At 58.7% G+C, this 22,001-nt stretch overlaps 4 protein-coding genes across 4 annotated transcripts; all 4 read left to right on the forward strand.

The window, feature by feature from the left end:
* Positions 1 to 1,684: 1,684 nt before the first annotated feature.
* LOC142364762 (acrosin-like) lies at positions 1,685 to 5,241 on the forward strand. The gene is made up of 5 exons (XM_075444888.1): positions 1,685 to 1,700; positions 3,147 to 3,345; positions 3,679 to 3,944; positions 4,245 to 4,390; positions 4,876 to 5,241. Exons 1-5 carry the CDS (start codon positions 1,685 to 1,687, stop codon positions 5,239 to 5,241), a joined length of 993 nt encoding a protein of 330 aa, XP_075301003.1.
* Positions 5,242 to 7,015: 1,774 nt separating this feature from the next.
* On the forward strand, positions 7,016 to 10,572 carry LOC142364763 (acrosin-like). The gene is made up of 5 exons (XM_075444889.1): positions 7,016 to 7,031; positions 8,478 to 8,676; positions 9,010 to 9,275; positions 9,576 to 9,721; positions 10,207 to 10,572. The coding sequence occupies exons 1-5, from the start codon at positions 7,016 to 7,018 to the stop codon at positions 10,570 to 10,572; spliced, it is 993 nt and encodes a 330-aa protein (XP_075301004.1).
* A 3,242-nt stretch (positions 10,573 to 13,814) lies between these two features.
* Positions 13,815 to 15,904, forward strand: LOC142364764 (acrosin-like; the record flags this gene model as incomplete). Its single annotated transcript, XM_075444890.1, has 4 exons — positions 13,815 to 14,008; positions 14,342 to 14,607; positions 14,908 to 15,053; positions 15,539 to 15,904. Coding segments are annotated over 4 exons (972 nt in total), but the record flags the coding sequence as incomplete, so codon positions are not given.
* Positions 15,905 to 19,146: 3,242 nt separating this feature from the next.
* LOC142364765 (acrosin-like) lies at positions 19,147 to 21,239 on the forward strand (the record flags this gene model as incomplete). Its single annotated transcript, XM_075444893.1, has 4 exons — positions 19,147 to 19,340; positions 19,674 to 19,939; positions 20,243 to 20,388; positions 20,874 to 21,239. Coding segments are annotated over 4 exons (972 nt in total), but the record flags the coding sequence as incomplete, so codon positions are not given.
* Positions 21,240 to 22,001: the final 762 nt, after the last annotated feature.

Here is a 22,001-nt window from a genome sequence, read left to right on the forward strand (position 1 = left end):
GCATCAAAGGCCTGCTCTGTGCTGCCCGCTCTCCTCCCTGTGGAGGATGAAGCATTAAAGGACTGGGGACATGTGAGCAATCCAGCATTTCTCTAGAAGGCCATGAAGCCTTAGCCTAAGGCCGCAGAGCCTTAGCATAAGGCCGCAAGAGCATCCAGAGGACAAACTGCGGTTGGAATGAGGAAGTAAGAATGCAGAGACAAACAACTCCCAGATGCCGAAGAGGAACTTGCCGCCTGCAAGAAGGCCACGAGCACTGCGCGTGAGCTAGTGACGCACACCAATCATAATCGAGTTACTATGTGAGTTAAATTGATTATCACCAATGGGGAATCGCCGCGTATGTAGTGGGGAATATAAAAGTGAGCTATCTGAGGCTAATAAACGGCTTGTACGTGATCACATTGATCATCGTGTCGAGTCCGGTTCTTCCTCCGCAACACTTCCCAGTGCACACAAATGCTGAAGCTGACTTAGTTCTTTGAGTAAAGTTGCCAGGTTTCACAGTTAACCGTGCCTGAGTCCAATTCACTCTCGTGCGCAAGGCAAGCATTTCCACGCCCGGCAAAATGGGGCTGCAGGCAGTCAAGGAGGGCACAAAGGGCAAGAGTCTCTCAGCAGGGCTGACACCATGGCTGGTCAGACAGGAGCGTGCTCAGAGCCACCATGGCATGAAGAAGACTGGCACATTGAGGCTAGCAAGAGGATGCAAAATAATGATGCGACATGCAGACAACTCTGGGGATGATGATTAGGACCTGGTTGAAGCCTTTGCTAAATGGAAAGATGAAAGAAAGCTGGCAGGAGTTACAGTGCCATGAGGAAGAGCCAGATGTCACCAGAAGTTAAGGGGGAATGGTGTGAGAGGTGGCCAGACTTCAGCAATATCTGAAGGAAGAGCCGGGGTCATTCTGGGGAGAGGACTCTGGCAGGGACAGCTGTAGCCAGGAAACCACTGCAGTAATGCCACGCAAGGCCAAGATGACCTAGCTAACAGCCCCTGAAAGACCCAATCTGTTCCCAGATGTGACAGACCTGGGAGCAAGGGGGACTAGTAGGCGGGGCTAGGTCCCTTGATTGGGAGGAGACAAGGGCAGAGAAAGTGAGGAGCCAAGGAAGTCGAGGGGGATGAATAAGTGTGGAAAATGGAGAGAAGGGGGGCTCAAGAAGCTCGTCCTTGAGCATAAGCAAAGTGCCGGTTGCTTAGCTTGTTTGGCTGAACCCTGTCCCTACTCCCCACAGCCTGTCCGACCTTCTTCTTGAGAGCCATTCCACATCCTTTTCTGTGTGGCCCCGCTCTGTACCTGCTAGAGGGGTGGGTCTAGCGGCCTGGCTGCTGGCGATGGCAGAAGGGAACACAGGTCATAGGGATCCCGCAGTTGGAAAGACCGAGTGTCTCGCGCCAGCTCCTGGTGGGAGCGCTGTGTGCGTGCGCAGTGCACTAGCGAACCTGAAGCTGGCCTAGCTCTCGAGCAAGAGGACAGAGACCTTTTCAGTCCCGTGGGTGGCATGTGGCTGCAACCTACCTGACTGATCAGCCCCAGCATTCACAGACCTTACAAGAGGACCAGGCCTGCCAACCACCGGCCACATCTCCACCTGCTGGAGTCAGGAAGGACTTGGAGGTGCTTGACCACGCATACCCCGAGCTGCTTCCCACCTAGGCACGTCCCTTCTGCACTACATGTTTGGGGGCTGTGGTGATTAGGGACAGGGCTCAGCCAAACAAGCAAAGCTGTCTCTGCCAGAGTGCTCTCCCCAGAATGACCCCAGCTCTTCCTTCACATATTGCTGAAGTGTGCCCACCTCTCACACCATTCCCTCTTAACCACCTGCAAAAATCTGCTGCTGGCATCACAGAGTATCCACAGAAGACAAGTGACGTTCTCCAAGGCCACCTTCTGCCTGCTCTAAGCAGATATCGGGCACCACCTTCAGGTCAATTTTTGAAAACCAAAGCAGCGTGGAGTGCGGTTTGTTTGGGGACGTCTTCTAGTGCCTATGAAGCCATGCTGCTTCCAATTGCACGTCTGTGGCCACGCATAGCAGGCAGTGCGACTGCCCGCACCAGTGTTGGCCCAGAAGAGCAATGTAGCTGGTAGACAGCAAGGACACGGAGCCTGTCAGAGGGCGTTGCGGTGGCAGACAGAGCCAGCGTGGAGCGTGCTCCATCTGTGTTTCGCTGTGCTTTGTGCAGGACAGGATGGCAGTGCTTGGCTATACTTGGTTGATTTGGCTTGCACATCCCTGCTTGCCTGCCGCGGCTGTAAGCAGATTGGCTCTTCAGCCCCCAACCAGGTGCCTACTGCCTGTAGTAGTTCCGTTCTGCGGTGTCAGTTTCTTTGGGAAGGACCTGGTGGCAAGCGGCTGCGCAGAGCGGGGTGGCAGTGAACTTCCCAAAGAGGCTATGGTGCCACACTTGGTTTTCCCGGCTAGCTGTTAGCAGGCAGCACTGGGAGGCAGGCGCTGCTGCCTGCCACGAGGTCTGCAGAGCCTCGTCCCGCAAGCAGAGCATTCAGCGGGGGTCTGCTGGGGGTGTCCGAGCCCAGCTTCTGCCTCCCCTCCTGCTCGGAACCCTCCATGTTGCCCGCCCCCCCCTAGAATCCACCGTGCCCAGCACCCGGAACCAGCCACTCTGTGACATCAGCCACGGGGCCAAGGGTTCCCTGGGCAGCGGGACTGCTGCAGGCACTACGTCGGCTGCTGCACTGCTGGCCACCAGCTCTCGCTTCTTGCAGCTGCCACGTGCCGCTGGCAGCCATGAATTTTCTCCCCGTCCTGGTCCTGCTGGCCGTGTGCTGGCCGGCGTACGGCATGTGGGACAACTGTGGGTAAGTGGCCCGAGGCTCTGGGAGGGAGCTGGGGCAGCCCTTGTGGGCTTCACTGGCGGGTGCTCGCTTTTCCCCCTGGCCACACCAAAGCTTCCCAAACGCCATGTGGGAGCCTCAGTTCCTTGCCAGCAGCCAGGCCGCTGGCACAACTCGCCTACGGGGCTCAAGCACAAACAGGGGTAGATGGACGCATGCCCCACAGGGTTCCGCGGTCCTGCTGTCCATGCAGCGCCTGGTGGGGGGAAGGGGGCTGACCTGCAGCCTCAACAGCAGCAAGCCACCGAGCAGGACATTCATCAGTTTCTGCTTACAGAGGGACCTGCGGGCACCGGCCCATGGATTCTTACTACGGCATGTCACGCGTCGTGGGTGGCACCGATGCTCAGCTAGGGGCCTGGCCCTGGATCGTCAGCATCCAGAAGCCCATCATAGGAGGCATAGCGCATGTCTGCGGAGGGTCGCTCATCAGCCCACAGTGGGTGCTGACAGCAGCCCACTGCTTCATCACGCCCGGGTAAGGAGGACCAGGGAACAGCCCCACAGCACTAGCACGTGCCCGCTCCACAGCAGCACGTGCTAGCGCCATCTCGCTTCCTTGCAGCACGCCCAGTGCCTGGGCACTACCAAGCCCAGCTGAGAGACTGCTCGCGAGAGGGCTGGGCTCACGCCACGGCTTCCTAGCAGCCTCCCGCCCGACACTCCTTGTGCCCAAGGCGTGCTAGGGCAGTCGCACCCTCCGTAGCGCTGCCTTCCTCTCTGCCCTGTGCAGCAGAAGGCAGGCAACTGCTGGGCTGCTTGCAGCACGTGGCTGCGCTCCCTCTGACCCCTCTCTCCACCTGCCTTGCAGGCACATCATCATGTGGCACGTGGTGATCGGGGCCAGCCACTTGACTCAGCTGGGCCCTGAGACCCAAGTGCGCACTATTAAGCGGCTACTGGTTCACGAGCACTACAACAACATCACGCAGAGGAACGACATTGCCTTGCTGGAATTGGACCAGCCTGTCCTGTGCGGCTACTACGTGCAGCTTGCCTGTGTGCCCGACGCCTGGCTGAGAGTGTCGCAGCTGAGAAGCTGCTACGTCAGTGGCTGGGGTTCCACGACTGCAAGAGGTGAGTTCCCAAAAGGGAGTGGTGTCCTGAGCGCAGGCTGGGCACACTGGGGAGGCGGGGTGGGCTTCCTGACAGCAGAGGCGAAAGCCAGAGTCGGGCTGCGGGGTGCATGCCGATGGAGAGGTGGGCCTGGCCCATTACCCCAAGCAAGACAGAAGGGAGACAGCAGCGGCACAGTGCCTCTGGAGACGCAAAGCCCAGCCCTAGGGCAGGGCTTCAGCCAGACACCGGGGGGGTGGGGGGGAGGAGAGGAGAACTGGCAGCGAGCTGCTGGCTGTTAACTCCTTTCTGTGCTGACAGCTGGGGGACCAAGTTATGTCCTGCAGGAGGCCAAGGTCCGCCTCATCGATATCAAGCTCTGCAACAGCAGCCGCTGGTACGGAGGGGCCATCCACAGCCACAACTTGTGTGCTGGCTATCCGCAGGGCGGCATCGACACCTGCCAGGTAGGAGCGTGCTACAAGTCCACCCCCAACAGCACAGGCAGCCCTGTGGCAACCGCCCAAACCTGCCCCAGCGCGTGCTTTGCCTGGCAAGTCAGCCTGCCACTGCTGGGTCCCCTCCACTCTTGGGGTTCACCTCCCCTTGCCCAGATGCAGGTCCTTGCCCAGGGCCGCCCTTGTCCCAGAGGCCTGGCTCTCTGCCCACAAAGCCCATCTAGTGCTCTGGGCAGCCCACAGCTCCAGAGCCCAGTCCTGCAACATCCCCCTTCCACTCATCCAGGATCACTGTGCAAAGAGGACAGAGAGAGAGCCCTGCCTGACTGGCCCACCACCCCCTGCCAGACAAGCTTCTGTAGGCTCCAGCACCTGAGCAGAGCCTTTGTGTGCAGTCAGGACAGCTCTGGCAGCTGCTGCGGGAGAGAAGGAGCCAGCCAGAGTGCTGACCGGGGCCACCCAACACCACCTTAACCCTCTCTCCTCCGCTGCAGGGTGACAGCGGTGGTCCTCTGGTCTGCAAAGATAACACCAACGACTACTTCTGGCTTGTTGGAGTGACCAGCTGGGGGAGAGGCTGTGCCAGACCAAACCAGCCTGGAGTCTACACCTCCACGCAGCACTTCTACGACTGGATCCTGCTACAGATGGGACTGCGCTCAGCAAGAAGAGATAGTCCAACAGCACAGCCATGGAGTCATTTTCTCTCCACCTCAAGCCCCTCTCAGAGGCCAAGGCCAACACCAGCACCAACACAGTCGGGCAGCATTAGCTCCTGTCCATTTCCACGCCAGAAGCTGGTGGAATTCTTTACTCTTCTGAAGGAGCTCCTGCAATTCCTCAGGGGAAAAAAGGCTTGAGGAGCAGGATCAACAGGAACCAGCGCAGGCTGCACTGGACCATGATCATTTCCTTCTGGGGCAATGCCTGCTGCTCCAAAGGCAGCCTCAGCATCAAACGCCTGCTCTGTGCTGCCCGCTCTCCTCCCTGTGGAGGATGAAGCATTAAAGGACTGGGGACATGTGAGCAATCCAGCATTTCTCTAGAAGGCCATGAAGCCTTAGCCTAAGGCCGCAGAGCCTTAGCATAAGGCCGCAAGAGCATCCAGAGGACAAACTGCGGTTGGAATGAGGAAGTAAGAATGCAGAGACAAACAACTCCCAGATGCCGAAGAGGAACTTGCCGCCTGCAAGAAGGCCACGAGCACTGCGCGTGAGCTAGTGACGCACACCAATCATAATCGAGTTACTATGTGAGTTAAATTGATTATCACCAATGGGGAATCGCCGCGTATGTAGTGGGGAATATAAAAGTGAGCTATCTGAGGCTAATAAACGGCTTGTACGTGATCACATTGATCATCGTGTCGAGTCCGGTTCTTCCTCCGCAACACTTCCCAGTGCACACAAATGCTGAAGCTGACTTAGTTCTTGGAATAAAGTTGCCAGGTTTCACAGTTAACCGTGCCTGAGTCCAATTCACTCTCGTGCGCAAGGCAAGGATTTCCACGCCCGGCAAAATGGGGCTGCAGGCAGTCAAGGAGGGCACAAAGGGCAAGAGTCTCTCAGCAGGGCTGACACCATGGCTGGTCAGACAGGAGCGTGCTCAGAGCCACCATGGCATGAAGAAGACTGGCACATTGAGGCTAGCAAGAGGATGCAAAATAATGATGCGACATGCAGACAACTCTGGGGATGATGATTAGGACCTGGTTGAAGCCTTTGCTAAATGGAAAGATGAAAGAAAGCTGGCAGGAGTTACAGTGCCATGAGGAAGAGCCAGATGTCACCAGAAGTTAAGGGGGAATGGTGTGAGAGGTGGCCAGACTTCAGCAATATCTGAAGGAAGAGCCGGGGTCATTCTGGGGAGAGGACTCTGGCAGGGACAGCTGTAGCCAGGAAACCACTGCAGTAATGCCACGCAAGGCCAAGATGACCTAGCTAACAGCCCCTGAAAGACCCAATCTGTTCCCAGATGTGACAGACCTGGGAGCAAGGGGGACTAGTAGGCGGGGCTAGGTCCCTTGATTGGGAGGAGACAAGGGCAGAGAAAGTGAGGAGCCAAGGAAGTCGAGGGGGATGAATAAGTGTGGAAAATGGAGAGAAGGGGGGCTCAAGAAGCTCGTCCTTGAGCATAAGCAAAGTGCCGGTTGCTTAGCTTGTTTGGCTGAACCCTGTCCCTACTCCCCACAGCCTGTCCGACCTTCTTCTTGAGAGCCATTCCACATCCTTTTCTGTGTGGCCCCGCTCTGTACCTGCTAGAGGGGTGGGTCTAGCGGCCTGGCTGCTGGCGATGGCAGAAGGGAACACAGGTCATAGGGATCCCGCAGTTGGAAAGACCGAGTGTCTCGCGCCAGCTCCTGGTGGGAGCGCTGTGTGCGTGCGCAGTGCACTAGCGAACCTGAAGCTGGCCTAGCTCTCGAGCAAGAGGACAGAGACCTTTTCAGTCCCGTGGGTGGCATGTGGCTGCAACCTACCTGACTGATCAGCCCCAGCATTCACAGACCTTACAAGAGGACCAGGCCTGCCAACCACCGGCCACATCTCCACCTGCTGGAGTCAGGAAGGACTTGGAGGTGCTTGACCACGCATACCCCGAGCTGCTTCCCACCTAGGCACGTCCCTTCTGCACTACATGTTTGGGGGCTGTGGTGATTAGGGACAGGGCTCAGCCAAACAAGCAAAGCTGTCTCTGCCAGAGTGCTCTCCCCAGAATGACCCCAGCTCTTCCTTCACATATTGCTGAAGTGTGCCCACCTCTCACACCATTCCCTCTTAACCACCTGCAAAAATCTGCTGCTGGCATCACAGAGTATCCACAGAAGACAAGTGACGTTCTCCAAGGCCACCTTCTGCCTGCTCTAAGCAGATATCGGGCACCACCTTCAGGTCAATTTTTGAAAACCAAAGCAGCGTGGAGTGCGGTTTGTTTGGGGACGTCTTCTAGTGCCTATGAAGCCATGCTGCTTCCAATTGCACGTCTGTGGCCACGCATAGCAGGCAGTGCGACTGCCCGCACCAGTGTTGGCCCAGAAGAGCAATGTAGCTGGTAGACAGCAAGGACACGGAGCCTGTCAGAGGGCGTTGCGGTGGCAGACAGAGCCAGCGTGGAGCGTGCTCCATCTGTGTTTCGCTGTGCTTTGTGCAGGACAGGATGGCAGTGCTTGGCTATACTTGGTTGATTTGGCTTGCACATCCCTGCTTGCCTGCCGCGGCTGTAAGCAGATTGGCTCTTCAGCCCCCAACCAGGTGCCTACTGCCTGTAGTAGTTCCGTTCTGCGGTGTCAGTTTCTTTGGGAAGGACCTGGTGGCAAGCGGCTGCGCAGAGCGGGGTGGCAGTGAACTTCCCAAAGAGGCTATGGTGCCACACTTGGTTTTCCCGGCTAGCTGTTAGCAGGCAGCACTGGGAGGCAGGCGCTGCTGCCTGCCACGAGGTCTGCAGAGCCTCGTCCCGCAAGCAGAGCATTCAGCGGGGGTCTGCTGGGGGTGTCCGAGCCCAGCTTCTGCCTCCCCTCCTGCTCGGAACCCTCCATGTTGCCCGCCCCCCCCTAGAATCCACCGTGCCCAGCACCCGGAACCAGCCACTCTGTGACATCAGCCACGGGGCCAAGGGTTCCCTGGGCAGCGGGACTGCTGCAGGCACTACGTCGGCTGCTGCACTGCTGGCCACCAGCTCTCGCTTCTTGCAGCTGCCACGTGCCGCTGGCAGCCATGAATTTTCTCCCCGTCCTGGTCCTGCTGGCCGTGTGCTGGCCGGCGTACGGCATGTGGGACAACTGTGGGTAAGTGGCCCGAGGCTCTGGGAGGGAGCTGGGGCAGCCCTTGTGGGCTTCACTGGCGGGTGCTCGCTTTTCCCCCTGGCCACACCAAAGCTTCCCAAACGCCATGTGGGAGCCTCAGTTCCTTGCCAGCAGCCAGGCCGCTGGCACAACTCGCCTACGGGGCTCAAGCACAAACAGGGGTAGATGGACGCATGCCCCACAGGGTTCCGCGGTCCTGCTGTCCATGCAGCGCCTGGTGGGGGGAAGGGGGCTGACCTGCAGCCTCAACAGCAGCAAGCCACCGAGCAGGACATTCATCAGTTTCTGCTTACAGAGGGACCTGCGGGCACCGGCCCATGGATTCTTACTACGGCATGTCACGCGTCGTGGGTGGCACCGATGCCCAGCTAGGGGCCTGGCCCTGGATCGTCAGCATCCAGAAGCCCATCATAGGAGGCATAGCGCATGTCTGCGGAGGGTCGCTCATCAGCCCACAGTGGGTGCTGACAGCAGCCCACTGCTTCATCACGCCCGGGTAAGGAGGACCAGGGAACAGCCCCACAGCACTAGCACGTGCCCGCTCCACAGCAGCACGTGCTAGCGCCATCTCGCTTCCTTGCAGCACGCCCAGTGCCTGGGCACTACCAAGCCCAGCTGAGAGACTGCTCGCGAGAGGGCTGGGCTCACGCCACGGCTTCCTAGCAGCCTCCCGCCCGACACTCCTTGTGCCCAAGGCGTGCTAGGGCAGTCGCACCCTCCGTAGCGCTGCCTTCCTCTCTGCCCTGTGCAGCAGAAGGCAGGCAACTGCTGGGCTGCTTGCAGCACGTGGCTGCGCTCCCTCTGACCCCTCTCTCCACCTGCCTTGCAGGCACATCATCATGTGGCACGTGGTGATCGGGGCCAGCCACTTGACTCAGCTGGGCCCTGAGACCCAAGTGCGCACTATTAAGCGGCTACTGGTTCACGAGCACTACAACAACATCACGCAGAGGAACGACATTGCCTTGCTGGAATTGGACCAGCCTGTCCTGTGCGGCTACTACGTGCAGCTTGCCTGTGTGCCCGACGCCTGGCTGAGAGTGTCGCAGCTGAGAAGCTGCTACGTCAGTGGCTGGGGTTCCACGACTGCAAGAGGTGAGTTCCCAAAAGGGAGTGGTGTCCTGAGCGCAGGCTGGGCACACTGGGGAGGCGGGGTGGGCTTCCTGACAGCAGAGGCGAAAGCCAGAGTCGGGCTGCGGGGTGCATGCCGATGGAGAGGTGGGCCTGGCCCATTACCCCAAGCAAGACAGAAGGGAGACAGCAGCGGCACAGTGCCTCTGGAGACGCAAAGCCCAGCCCTAGGGCAGGGCTTCAGCCAGACACCGGGGGGGTGGGGGGGAGGAGAGGAGAACTGGCAGCGAGCTGCTGGCTGTTAACTCCTTTCTGTGCTGACAGCTGGGGGACCAAGTTATGTCCTGCAGGAGGCCAAGGTCCGCCTCATCGATATCAAGCTCTGCAACAGCAGCCGCTGGTACGGAGGGGCCATCCACAGCCACAACTTGTGTGCTGGCTATCCGCAGGGCGGCATCGACACCTGCCAGGTAGGAGCGTGCTACAAGTCCACCCCCAACAGCACAGGCAGCCCTGTGGCAACCGCCCAAACCTGCCCCAGCGCGTGCTTTGCCTGGCAAGTCAGCCTGCCACTGCTGGGTCCCCTCCACTCTTGGGGTTCACCTCCCCTTGCCCAGATGCAGGTCCTTGCCCAGGGCCGCCCTTGTCCCAGAGGCCTGGCTCTCTGCCCACAAAGCCCATCTAGTGCTCTGGGCAGCCCACAGCTCCAGAGCCCAGTCCTGCAACATCCCCCTTCCACTCATCCAGGATCACTGTGCAAAGAGGACAGAGAGAGAGCCCTGCCTGACTGGCCCACCACCCCCTGCCAGACAAGCTTCTGTAGGCTCCAGCACCTGAGCAGAGCCTTTGTGTGCAGTCAGGACAGCTCTGGCAGCTGCTGCGGGAGAGAAGGAGCCAGCCAGAGTGCTGACCGGGGCCACCCAACACCACCTTAACCCTCTCTCCTCCGCTGCAGGGTGACAGCGGTGGTCCTCTGGTCTGCAAAGATAACACCAACGACTACTTCTGGCTTGTTGGAGTGACCAGCTGGGGGAGAGGCTGTGCCAGACCAAACCAGCCTGGAGTCTACACCTCCACGCAGCACTTCTACGACTGGATCCTGCTACAGATGGGACTGCGCTCAGCAAGAAGAGATAGTCCAACAGCACAGCCATGGAGTCATTTTCTCTCCACCTCAAGCCCCTCTCAGAGGCCAAGGCCAACACCAGCACCAACACAGTCGGGCAGCATTAGCTCCTGTCCATTTCCACGCCAGAAGCTGGTGGAATTCTTTACTCTTCTGAAGGAGCTCCTGCAATTCCTCAGGGGAAAAAAGGCTTGAGGAGCAGGATCAACAGGAACCAGCGCAGGCTGCACTGGACCATGATCATTTCCTTCTGGGGCAATGCCTGCTGCTCCAAAGGCAGCCTCAGCATCAAACGCCTGCTCTGTGCTGCCCGCTCTCCTCCCTGTGGAGGATGAAGCATTAAAGGACTGGGGACATGTGAGCAATCCAGCATTTCTCTAGAAGGCCATGAAGCCTTAGCCTAAGGCCGCAGAGCCTTAGCATAAGGCCGCAAGAGCATCCAGAGGACAAACTGCGGTTGGAATGAGGAAGTAAGAATGCAGAGACAAACAACTCCCAGATGCCGAAGAGGAACTTGCCGCCTGCAAGAAGGCCACGAGCACTGCGCGTGAGCTAGTGACGCACACCAATCATAATCGAGTTACTATGTGAGTTAAATTGATTATCACCAATGGGGAATCGCCGCGTATGTAGTGGGGAATATAAAAGTGAGCTATCTGAGGCTAATAAACGGCTTGTACGTGATCACATTGATCATCGTGTCGAGTCCAGTTCTTCCTCCGCAACACTTCCCAGTGCACACAAATGCTGAAGCTGACTTAGTTCTTGGAATAAAGTTGCCAGGTTTCACAGTTAACCGTGCCTGAGTCCAATTCACTCTCGTGCGCAAGGCAAGGATTTCCACGCCCGGCAAAATGGGGCTGCAGGCAGTCAAGGAGGGCGCAAAGGGCAAGAGTCGCTCAGCAGGGCTGACACCATGGCTGGTCAGACAGGAGCGTGCTCAGAGCCACCATGGCATGAATAAGACTGGCACATTGAGGCTAGCAAGAGGATGCAAAATAATGATGCGACCTGCAGACAACTCTGGGGATGATGATTAGGACCTGGTTGAAGCCTTTGCTAAATGGAAAGATGAAAGAAAGCTGGCAGGAGTTACAGTGCCATGAGGAAGAGCCAGATGTCACCAGAAGTTAAGGGGGAATGGTGTGAGAGGTGGCCAGACTTCAGCAATATCTGAAGGAAGAGCCGGGGTCATTCTGGGGAGAGGACTCTGGCAGGGACAGCTGTAGCCAGGAAACCACTGCAGTAATGCCACGCAAGGCCAAGATGACCTAGCTAACAGCCCCTGAAAGACCTAATCTGTTCCCAGATGTGACAGACCTGGGAGCAAGGGGGACTAGTAGGCGGGGCTAGGTCCCTTGATTGGGAGGAGACAAGGGCAGAGAAAGTGAGGAGCCAAGGAAGTCGAGGGGGATGAATAAGTGTGGAAAATGGAGAGAAGAGGGGCTCAAGAAGCTCGTCCTTGAGCATAAGCAAAGTGCCGGTTGCTTAGCTTGTTTGGCTGAACCCTGTCCCTACTCCCCACAGCCTGTCCGACCTTCTTCTTGAGAGCCATTCCACATCCTTTTCTGTGTGGCCCCGCTCTGTACCTGCTAGAGGGGTGGGTCTAGCGGCCTGGCTGCTGGCGATGGCAGAAGGGAACACAGGTCATAGGGACCCCGCAGTTGGAAAGACCGAGTGTCTCGGGCCAGCTCCTGGTGGGAGCGCTGTGTGCGTGCGCAGTGCACTAGCGAACCTGAAGCTGGCCTAGCTCTCGAGCAAGAGGACAGAGACCTTTTCAGTCCCGTGGGTGGCATGTGGCTGCAACCTACCTGACTGATCAGCCCCAGCATTCACAGACCTTACAAGAGGACCAGGCCTGCCAACCACCGGCCACATCTCCACCTGCTGGAGTCAGGAAGGACTTGGAGGTGCTTGACCACGCATACCCCGAGCTGCTTCCCACCTAGGCACGTCCCCTCTGCACTACCTGTTTGGGGGCTGTGGTGATTAGGGACAGGGCTCAGCCAAACAAGCAAAGCTGTCTCTGCCAGAGTGCTCTCCCCAGAATGACCCCAGCTCTTCCTTCACATATTGCTGAAGTGTGCCCACCTCTCACACCATTCCCTCTTAACCACCTGCAAAAATCTGCTGCTGGCATCACAGAGTATCCACAGAAGACAAGTGACGTTCTCCAAGGCCACCTTCTGCCTGCTCTAAGCAGATATCGGGCACCAGCTTCAGGTCAATTTTTGAAAACCAAAGCAGCGTGGAGTGCGGTTTGTTTGGGGACGTCTTCTAGTGCCTATGAAGCCATGCTGCTTCCAATTGCACGTCTGTGGCCACGCATAGCAGGCAGTGCGACTGCCCGCACCAGTGTTGGCCCAGAAGAGCAATGTAGCTGGTAGACAGCAAGGACACGGAGCCTGTCAGAGGGCGTTGCGGTGGCAGACAGAGCCAGCGTGGAGCGTGCTCCATCTGTGTTTCGCTGTGCTTTGTGCAGGACAGGATGGCAGTGCTTGGCTATACTTGGTTGATTTGGCTTGCACATCCCTGCTTGCCTGCCGCGGCTGTAAGCAGATTGGCTCTTCAGCCCCCAACCAGGTGCCTACTGCCTGTAGTAGTTCCGTTCTGCGGTGTCAGTTTCTTTGGGAAGGACCTGGTGGCAAGCGGCTGCGCAGAGCGGGGTGGCAGTGAACTTCCCAAAGAGGCTATGGTGCCACACTTGGTTTTCCCGGCTAGCTGTTAGCAGGCAGCACTGGGAGGCAGGCGCTGCTGCCTGCCACGAGGTCTGCAGAGCCTCGTCCCGCAAGCAGAGCATTCAGCGGGGGTCTGCTGGGGGTGTCCGAGCCCAGCTTCTGCCTCCCCTCCTGCTCGGAACCCTCCATGTTGCCCGCCCCCCCCTAGAATCCACCGTGCCCAGCACCCGGAACCAGCCACTCTGTGACATCAGCCACGGGGCCAAGGGTTCCCTGGGCAGCGGGACTGCTGCAGGCACTACGTCGGCTGCTGCCCTACTGGCCACCAGCTCTCGCTTCTTGCAGCTGCCACGTGCCGCTGGCAGCCATGAATTTTCTCCCCGTCCTGGTCCTGCTGGCCGTGTGCTGGCCGGCGTACGGCATGTGGGACAACTGTGGGTAAGTGGCCCGAGGCTCTGGGAGGGAGCTGGGGCAGCCCTTGTGGGCTTCACTGGCGGGTGCTCGCTTTTCCCCCTGGCCACACCAAAGCTTCCCAAACGCCATGTGGGAGCCTCAGTTCCTTGCCAGCAGCCAGGCCGCTGGCACAACTCGCCTACGGGGCTCAAGCACAAACAGGGGTAGATGGACGCATGCCCCACAGGGTTCCGCGGTCCTGCTGTCCATGCAGCGCCTGGTGGGGGGGAAGGGGGCTGACCTGCAGCCTCAACAGCAGCAAGCCACCGAGCAGGACATTCATCAGTTTCTGCTTACAGAGGGACCTGCGGGCACCGGCCCATGGATTCTTACTACGGCATGTCACGCGTCGTGGGTGGCACCGATGCCCAGCTAGGGGCCTGGCCCTGGATCGTCAGCATCCAGAAGCCCATCATAGGAGGCATAGCGCATGTCTGCGGAGGGTCGCTCATCAGCCCACAGTGGGTGCTGACAGCAGCCCACTGCTTCATCACACCCGGGTAAGGAGGACCAGGGAACAGCCCCACAGCACTAGCACGTGCCCGCTCCACAGCAGCACGTGCTAGCGCCATCTCGCTTCCTTGCAGCACGCCCAGTGCCTGGGCACTGCCAAGCCCAGCTGAGAGACTGCTCGCGAGAGGGCTGGGCTCACGCCACGGCTTCCTAGCAGCCTCCCGCCCGACACTCCTTGTGCCCAAGGCGTGCTAGGGCAGTCGCACCCTCCGTAGCGCTGCCTTCCTCTCTGCCCTGTGCAGCAGAAGGCAGGCAACTGCTGGGCTGCTTGCAGCACGTGGCTGCGCTCCCTCTGACCCCTCTCTCCACCTGCCTTGCAGGCACATCATCATGTGGCACGTGGTGATCGGGGCCAGCCACTTGACTCAGCTGGGCCCTGAGACCCAAGTGCGCACTATTAAGCGGCTACTGGTTCACGAGCACTACAACAACATCACGCAGAGGAACGACATTGCCTTGCTGGAATTGGACCAGCCTGTCCTGTGCGGCTACTACGTGCAGCTTGCCTGTGTGCCCGACGCCTGGCTGAGAGTGTCGCAGCTGAGAAGCTGCTACGTCAGTGGCTGGGGTTCCACGACTGCAAGAGGTGAGTTCCCAAAAGGGAGTGGTGTCCTGAGCGCAGGCTGGGCACACTGGGGAGGCGGGGTGGGCTTCCTGACAGCAGAGGCGAAAGCCAGAGTCGGGCTGCGGGGTGCATGCCGATGGAGAGGTGGGCCTGGCCCATTACCCCAAGCAAGACAGAAGGGAGACAGCAGCGGCACAGTGCCTCTGGAGACGCAAAGCCCAGCCCTAGGGCAGGGCTTCAGCCAGACACCGGGGGGGTGGGGGGGAGGAGAGGAGAACTGGCAGCGAGCTGCTGGCTGTTAACTCCTTTCTGTGCTGACAGCTGGGGGACCAAGTTATGTCCTGCAGGAGGCCAAGGTCCGCCTCATCGATATCAAGCTCTGCAACAGCAGCCGCTGGTACGGAGGGGCCATCCACAGCCACAACTTGTGTGCTGGCTATCCGCAGGGCGGCATCGACACCTGCCAGGTAGGAGCGTGCTACAAGTCCACCCCCAACAGCACAGGCAGCCCTGTGGCAACCGCCCAAACCTGCCCCAGCGCGTGCTTTGCCTGGCAAGTCAGCCTGCCACTGCTGGGTCCCCTCCACTCTTGGGGTTCACCTCCCCTTGCCCAGATGCAGGTCCTTGCCCAGGGCCGCCCTTGTCCCAGAGGCCTGGCTCTCTGCCCACAAAGCCCATCTAGTGCTCTGGGCAGCCCACAGCTCCAGAGCCCAGTCCTGCAACATCCCCCTTCCACTCATCCAGGATCACTGTGCAAAGAGGACAGAGAGAGAGCCCTGCCTGACTGGCCCACCACCCCCTGCCAGACAAGCTTCTGTAGGCTCCAGCACCTGAGCAGAGCCTTTGTGTGCAGTCAGGACAGCTCTGGCAGCTGCTGCGGGAGAGAAGGAGCCAGCCAGAGTGCTGACCGGGGCCACCCAACACCACCTTAACCCTCTCTCCTCCGCTGCAGGGTGACAGCGGTGGTCCTCTGGTCTGCAAAGATAACACCAACGACTACTTCTGGCTTGTTGGAGTGACCAGCTGGGGGAGAGGCTGTGCCAGACCAAACCAGCCTGGAGTCTACACCTCCACGCAGCACTTCTACGACTGGATCCTGCTACAGATGGGACTGCGCTCAGCAAGAAGAGATAGTCCAACAGCACAGCCATGGAGTCATTTTCTCTCCACCTCAAGCCCCTCTCAGAGGCCAAGGCCAACACCAGCACCAACACAGTCGGGCAGCATTAGCTCCTGTCCATTTCCACGCCAGAAGCTGGTGGAATTCTTTACTCTTCTGAAGGAGCTCCTGCAATTCCTCAGGGGAAAAAAGGCTTGAGGAGCAGGATCAACAGGAACCAGCGCAGGCTGCACTGGACCATGATCATTTCCTTCTGGGGCAATGCCTGCTGCTCCAAAGGCAGCCTCAGCATCAAAGGCCTGCTCTGTGCTGCCCGCTCTCCTCCCTGTGGAGGATGAAGCATTAAAGGACTGGGGACATGTGAGCAATCCAGCATTTCTCTAGAAGGCCATGAAGCCTTAGCCTAAGGCCGCAGAGCCTTAGCATAAGGCCGCAAGAGCATCCAGAGGACAAACTGCGGTTGGAATGAGGAAGTAAGAATGCAGAGACAAACAACTCCCAGATGCCGAAGAGGAACTTGCCGCCTGCAAGAAGGCCACGAGCACTGCGCATGAGCTAGTGACGCACACCAATCATAATCGAGTTACTATGTGAGTTAAATTGATTATCACCAATGGGGAATCGCCGCGTATGTAGTGGGGAATATAAAAGTGAGCTATCTGAGGCTAATAAACGGCTTGTACGTGATCACATTGATCATCGTGTCGAGTCCAGTTCTTCCTCCGCAACACTTCCCAGTGCACACAAATGCTGAAGCGGACTTAGTTCTTGGAATAAAGTTGCCAGGTTTCACAGTTAACCGTGCCTGAGTCCAATTCACTCTCGTGCGCAAGGCAAGGATTTCCACGCCCGGCAAAATGGGGCTGCAGGCAGTCAAGGAGGGCACAAAGGGCAAGAGTCGCTCAGCAGGGCTGACACCAAGGCTGGTCAGACAGGAGCGTGCTCAGAGCCACCATGGCATGAAGAAGACTGGCACATTGAGGCTAGCAAGAGGATGCAAAATAATGATGCGACCTGCAGACAACTCTGGGGATGATGATTAGGACCTGGTTGAAGCCTTTGCTAAATGGAAAGATGAAAGAAAGCTGGCAGGAGTTACAGTGCCATGAGGAAGAGCCAGATGTCACCAGAAGTTAAGGGGGAATGGTGTGAGAGGTGGGCAGACTTCAGCAATATCTGAAGGAAGAGCCGGGGTCATTCTGGGGAGAGGACTCTGGCAGGGACAGCTGTAGCCAGGAAACCACTGCAGTAATGCCACGCAAGGCCAAGATGACCTAGCTAACAGCCCCTGAAAGACCTAATCTGTTCCCAGATGTGACAGACCTGGGAGCAAGGGGGACTAGTAGGCGGGGCTAGGTCCCTTGATTGGGAGGAGACAAGGGCAGAGAAAGTGAGGAGCCAAGGAAGTCGAGGGGGATGAATAAGTGTGGAAAATGGAGAGAAGGGGGGCTCAAGAAGCTCGTCCTTGAGCATAAGCAAAGTGCCGGTTGCTTAGCTTGTTTGGCTGAACCCTGTCCCTACTCCCCACAGCCTGTCCGACCTTCTTCTTGAGAGCCATTCCACATCCTTTTCTGTGTGGCCCCGCTCTGTACCTGCTAGAGGGGTGGGTCTAGCGGCCTGGCTGCTGGCGATGGCAGAAGGGAACACAGGTCATAGGGATCCCGCAGTTGGAAAGACCGAGTGTCTCGCGCCAGCTCCTGGTGGGAGCGCTGTGTGCGTGCGCAGTGCACTAGCGAACCTGAAGCTGGCCTAGCTCTCGAGCAAGAGGACAGAGACCTTTTCAGTCCCGTGGGTGGCATGTGGCTGCAGCCTACCTGACTGATCAGCCCCAGCATTCACAGACCTTACAAGAGGACCAGGCCTGCCAACCACCGGCCACATCTCCACCTGCTGGAGTCAGGAAGGACTTGGAGGTGCTTGACCACGCATACCCCGAGCTGCTTCCCACCTAGGCACGTCCCCTCTGCACTACCTGTTTGGGGGCTGTGGTGATTAGGGACAGGGCTCAGCCAAACAAGCAAAGCTGTCTCTGCCAGAGTGCTCTCCCCAGAATGACCCCAGCTCTTCCTTCACATATTGCTGAAGTGTGCCCACCTCTCACACCATTCCCTCTTAACCACCTGCAAAAATCTGCTGCTGGCATCACAGAGTATCCACAGAAGACAAGTGACGTTCTCCAAGGCCACCTTCTGCCTGCTCTAAGCAGATATCGGGCACCACCTTCAGGTCAATTTTTGAAAACCAAAGCAGCGTGGAGTGCGGTTTGTTTGGGGACGTCTTCTAGTGCCTATGAAGCCATGCTGCTTCCAATTGCACGTCTGTGGCCACGCATAGCAGGCAGTGCGACTGCCCGCACCAGTGTTGGCCCAGAAGAGCAATGTAGCTGGTAGACAGCAAGGACACGGAGCCTGTCAGAGGGCGTTGCGGTGGCAGACAGAGCCAGCGTGGAGCGTGCTCCATCTGTGTTTCGCTGTGCTTTGTGCAGGACAGGATGGCAGTGCTTGGCTATACTTGGTTGATTTGGCTTGCACATCCCTGCTTGCCTGCCGCGGCTGTAAGCAGATTGGCTCTTCAGCCCCCAACCAGGTGCCTACTGCCTGTAGTAGTTCCGTTCTGCGGTGTCAGTTTCTTTGGGAAGGACCTGGTGGCAAGCAGCTGCGCAGAGCGGGGTGGCAGTGAACTTCCCAAAGAGGCTATGGTGCCACACTTGGTTTTCCCGGCTAGCTGTTAGCAGGCAGCACTGGGAGGCAGGCGCTGCTGCCTGCCACGAGGTCTGCAGAGCCTCGTCCCGCAAGCAGAGCATTCAGCGGGGGTCTGCTGGGGGTGTCTGAGCCCAGCTTCTGCCTCCCCTCCTGCTCGGAACCCTCCATGTTGCCCGCCCCCCCCTAGAATCCACCGTGCCCAGCACCCGGAACCAGCCACTCTGTGACATCAGCCACGGGGCCAAGGGTTCCCTGGGCAGCGGGACTGCTGCAGGCACTACGTCGGCTGCTGCCCTGCTGGCCACCAGCTCTCGCTTCTTGCAGCTGCCACGTGCCGCTGGCAGCCATGAATTTTCTCCCCGTCCTGGTCCTGCTGGCCGTGTGCTGGCCGGCGTACGGCATGTGGGACAACTGTGGGTAAGTGGCCCGAGGCTCTGGGAGGGAGCTGGGGCAGCCCTTGTGGGCTTCACTGGCAGGTGCTCGCTTTTCCCCCTGGCCACACCAAAGCTTCCCAAACGCCATGTGGGAGCCTCAGTTCCTTGCCAGCAGCCAGGCCGCTGGCACAACTCGCCTACGGGGCTCAAGCACAAACAGGGGTAGATGGACGCATGCCCCACAGGGTTCCGCGGTCCTGCTGTCCATGCAGCGCCTGGTGGGGGGGAAGGGGGCTGACCTGCAGCCTCAACAGCAGCAAGCCACCGAGCAGGACATTCATCAGTTTCTGCTTACAGAGGGACCTGCGGGCACCGGCCCATGGATTCTTACTACGGCATGTCACGCGTCGTGGGTGGCACCGATGCCCAGCTAGGGGCCTGGCCCTGGATCGTCAGCATCCAGAAGCCCATCATAGGAGGCATAGCGCATGTCTGCGGAGGGTCACTCATCAGCCCACAGTGGGTGCTGACAGCAGCCCACTGCTTCATCACGCCCGGGTAAGGAGGACCAGGGAACAGCCCCACAGCACTAGCACGTGCCCGCTCCACAGCAGCACGTGCTAGCGCCATCTCGCTTCCTTGCAGCACGCCCAGTGCCTGGGCACTGCCAAGCCCAGCTGAGAGACTGCTCGCGAGAGGGCTGGGCTCACGCCACGGCTTCCTAGCAGCCTCCCGCCCGACACTCCTTGTGCCCAAGGCGTGCTAGGGCAGTCGCACCCTCCGTAGCGCTGCCTTCCTCTCTGCCCTGTGCAGCAGAAGGCAGGCAACTGCTGGGCTGCTTGCAGCACGTGGCTGCGCTCCCTCTGACCCCTCTCTCCACCTGCCTTGCAGGCACATCACCATGTGGCACGTGGTGATCGGGGCCAGCCACTTGACTCAGCTGGGCCCTGAGACCCAAGTGCGCACTATTAAGCGGCTACTGGTTCACGAGCACTACAACAACATCACGCAGAGGAACGACATTGCCTTGCTGGAATTGGACCAGCCTGTCCTGTGCGGCTACTACGTGCAGCTTGCCTGTGTGCCCGACGCCTGGCTGAGAGTGTCGCAGCTGAGAAGCTGCTACGTCAGTGGCTGGGGTTCCACGACTGCAAGAGGTGAGTTCCCAAAAGGGAGTGGTGTCCTGAGCGCAGGCTGGGCACACTGGGGAGGCGGGGTGGGCTTCCTGACAGCAGAGGCGAAAGCCAGAGTCGGGCTGCGGGGTGCATGCCGATGGAGAGGTGGGCCTGGCCCATTACCCCAAGCAAGACAGAAGGGAGACAGCAGCGGCACAGTGCCTCTGGAGACGCAAAGCCCAGCCCTAGGGCAGGGCTTCAGCCAGACACCGGGGAGGGGGTGGGGGGGAGGAGAGGAGAACTGGCAGCGAGCTGCTGGCTGTTAACTCCTTTCTGTGCTGACAGCTGGGGGACCAAGTTATGTCCTGCAGGAGGCCAAGGTCCGCCTCATCGATATCAAGCTCTGCAACAGCAGCCGCTGGTACGGAGGGGCCATCCACAGCCACAACTTGTGTGCTGGCTATCCGCAGGGCGGCATCGACACCTGCCAGGTAGGAGCGTGCTACAAGTCCACCCCCAACAGCACAGGCAGCCCTGTGGCAACCGCCCAAACCTGCCCCAGCGCGTGCTTTGCCTGGCAAGTCAGCCTGCCACTGCTGGGTCCCCTCCACTCTTGGGGTTCACCTCCCCTTGCCCAGATGCAGGTCCTTGCCCAGGGCCGCCCTTGTCCCAGAGGCCTGGCTCTCTGCCCACAAAGCCCATCTAGTGCTCTGGGCAGCCCACAGCTCCAGAGCCCAGTCCTGCAACATCCCCCTTCCGCACATCCAGGATCACTGTGCAAAGAGGACAGAGAGAGAGCCCTGCCTGACCGGCCCACCACCCCCTGCCAGACAAGCTTCTGTAGGCTCCAGCACCTGAGCAGAGCCTTTGTGTGCAGTCAGGACAGCTCTGGCAGCTGCTGCGGGAGAGAAGGAGCCAGCCAGAGTGCTGACCGGGGCCACCCCACACCACCTTAACCCTCTCTCCTCCGCTGCAGGGTGACAGCGGTGGTCCTCTGGTCTGCAAAGATAACACCAACGACTACTTCTGGCTTGTTGGAGTGACCAGCTGGGGGAGAGGCTGTGCCAGACCAAACCAGCCTGGAGTCTACACCTCCACGCAGCACTTCTACGACTGGATCCTGCTACAGATGGGACTGCGCTCAGCAAGAAGAGATAGTCCAACAGCACAGCCATGGAGTCATTTTCTCTCCACCTCAAGCCCCTCTCAGAGGCCAAGGCCAACACCAGCACCAACACAGTCGGGCAGCATTAGCTCCTGTCCATTTCCACGCCAGAAGCTGGTGGAATTCTTTACTCTTCTGAAGGAGCTCCTGCAGTTCCTCAGGGGAAAAAAGGCTTGAGGAGCAGGATCAACAGGAACCAGCGCAGGCTGCACTGGACCATGATCATTTCCTTCTGGGGCAATGCCTGCTGCTCCAAAGGCAGCCTCAGCATCAAAGGCCTGCTCTGTGCTGCCCGCTCTCCTCCCTGTGGAGGATGAAGCATTAAAGGACTGGGGACATGTGAGCAATCCAGCATTTCTCTAGAAGGCCATGAAGCCTTAGCCTAAGGCCGCAGAGCCTTAGCATAAGGCCGCAAGAGCATCCAGAGGACAAACTGCGGTTGGAATGAGGAAGTAAGAATGCAGAGACAAACAACTCCCAGATGCCGAAGAGGAACTTGCCGCCTGCAAGAAGGCCACGAGCACTGCGCGTGAGCTAGTGACGCACACCAATCATAATCGAGTTACTATGTGAGTTAAATTGATTATCACCAATGGGGAATCGCCGTGTATGTAGTGGGGAATATAAAAGTGAGCTATCTGAGGCTAATAAACGGCTTGTACGTGATCACATTGATCATCGTGTCGAGTCCGGTTCTTCCTCCGCAACACTTCCCAGTGCACACAAATGCTGAAGCGGACTTAGTTCTTGGAATAAAGTTGCCAGGTTTCACAGTTAACCGTGCCTGAGTCCAATTCACTCTCGTGCGCAAGGCAAGGATTTCCACGCCCGGCAAAATGGGGCTGCAGGCAGTCAAGGAGGGCACAAAGGGCAAGAGTCGCTCAGCAGGGCTGACACCAAGGCTGGTCAGACAGGAGCGTGCTCAGAGCCACCATGGCA

The sequence above is a fragment of the Opisthocomus hoazin genome, chromosome 29 (genome assembly GCF_030867145.1).
Source record: "Opisthocomus hoazin isolate bOpiHoa1 chromosome 29, bOpiHoa1.hap1, whole genome shotgun sequence".
NCBI lineage: Eukaryota > Metazoa > Chordata > Aves > Opisthocomiformes > Opisthocomidae > Opisthocomus > Opisthocomus hoazin.

Coding starts and splice junctions, on each gene's coding strand:
- LOC142364762 (XM_075444888.1), top strand. Junction 3,945..4,244: donor GGGTTCCACGACTGCAAGAG/GTGAGTTCCCAA, acceptor CTGTGCTGACAG/CTGGGGGACCAAGTTATGTC. Junction 4,391..4,875: donor GCGGCATCGACACCTGCCAG/GTAGGAGCGTGC, acceptor CCTCCGCTGCAG/GGTGACAGCGGTGGTCCTCT.
- LOC142364763 (XM_075444889.1), top strand. Junction 8,677..9,009: donor CACTGCTTCATCACGCCCGG/GTAAGGAGGACC, acceptor CCTGCCTTGCAG/GCACATCATCATGTGGCACG. Junction 9,276..9,575: donor GGGTTCCACGACTGCAAGAG/GTGAGTTCCCAA, acceptor CTGTGCTGACAG/CTGGGGGACCAAGTTATGTC.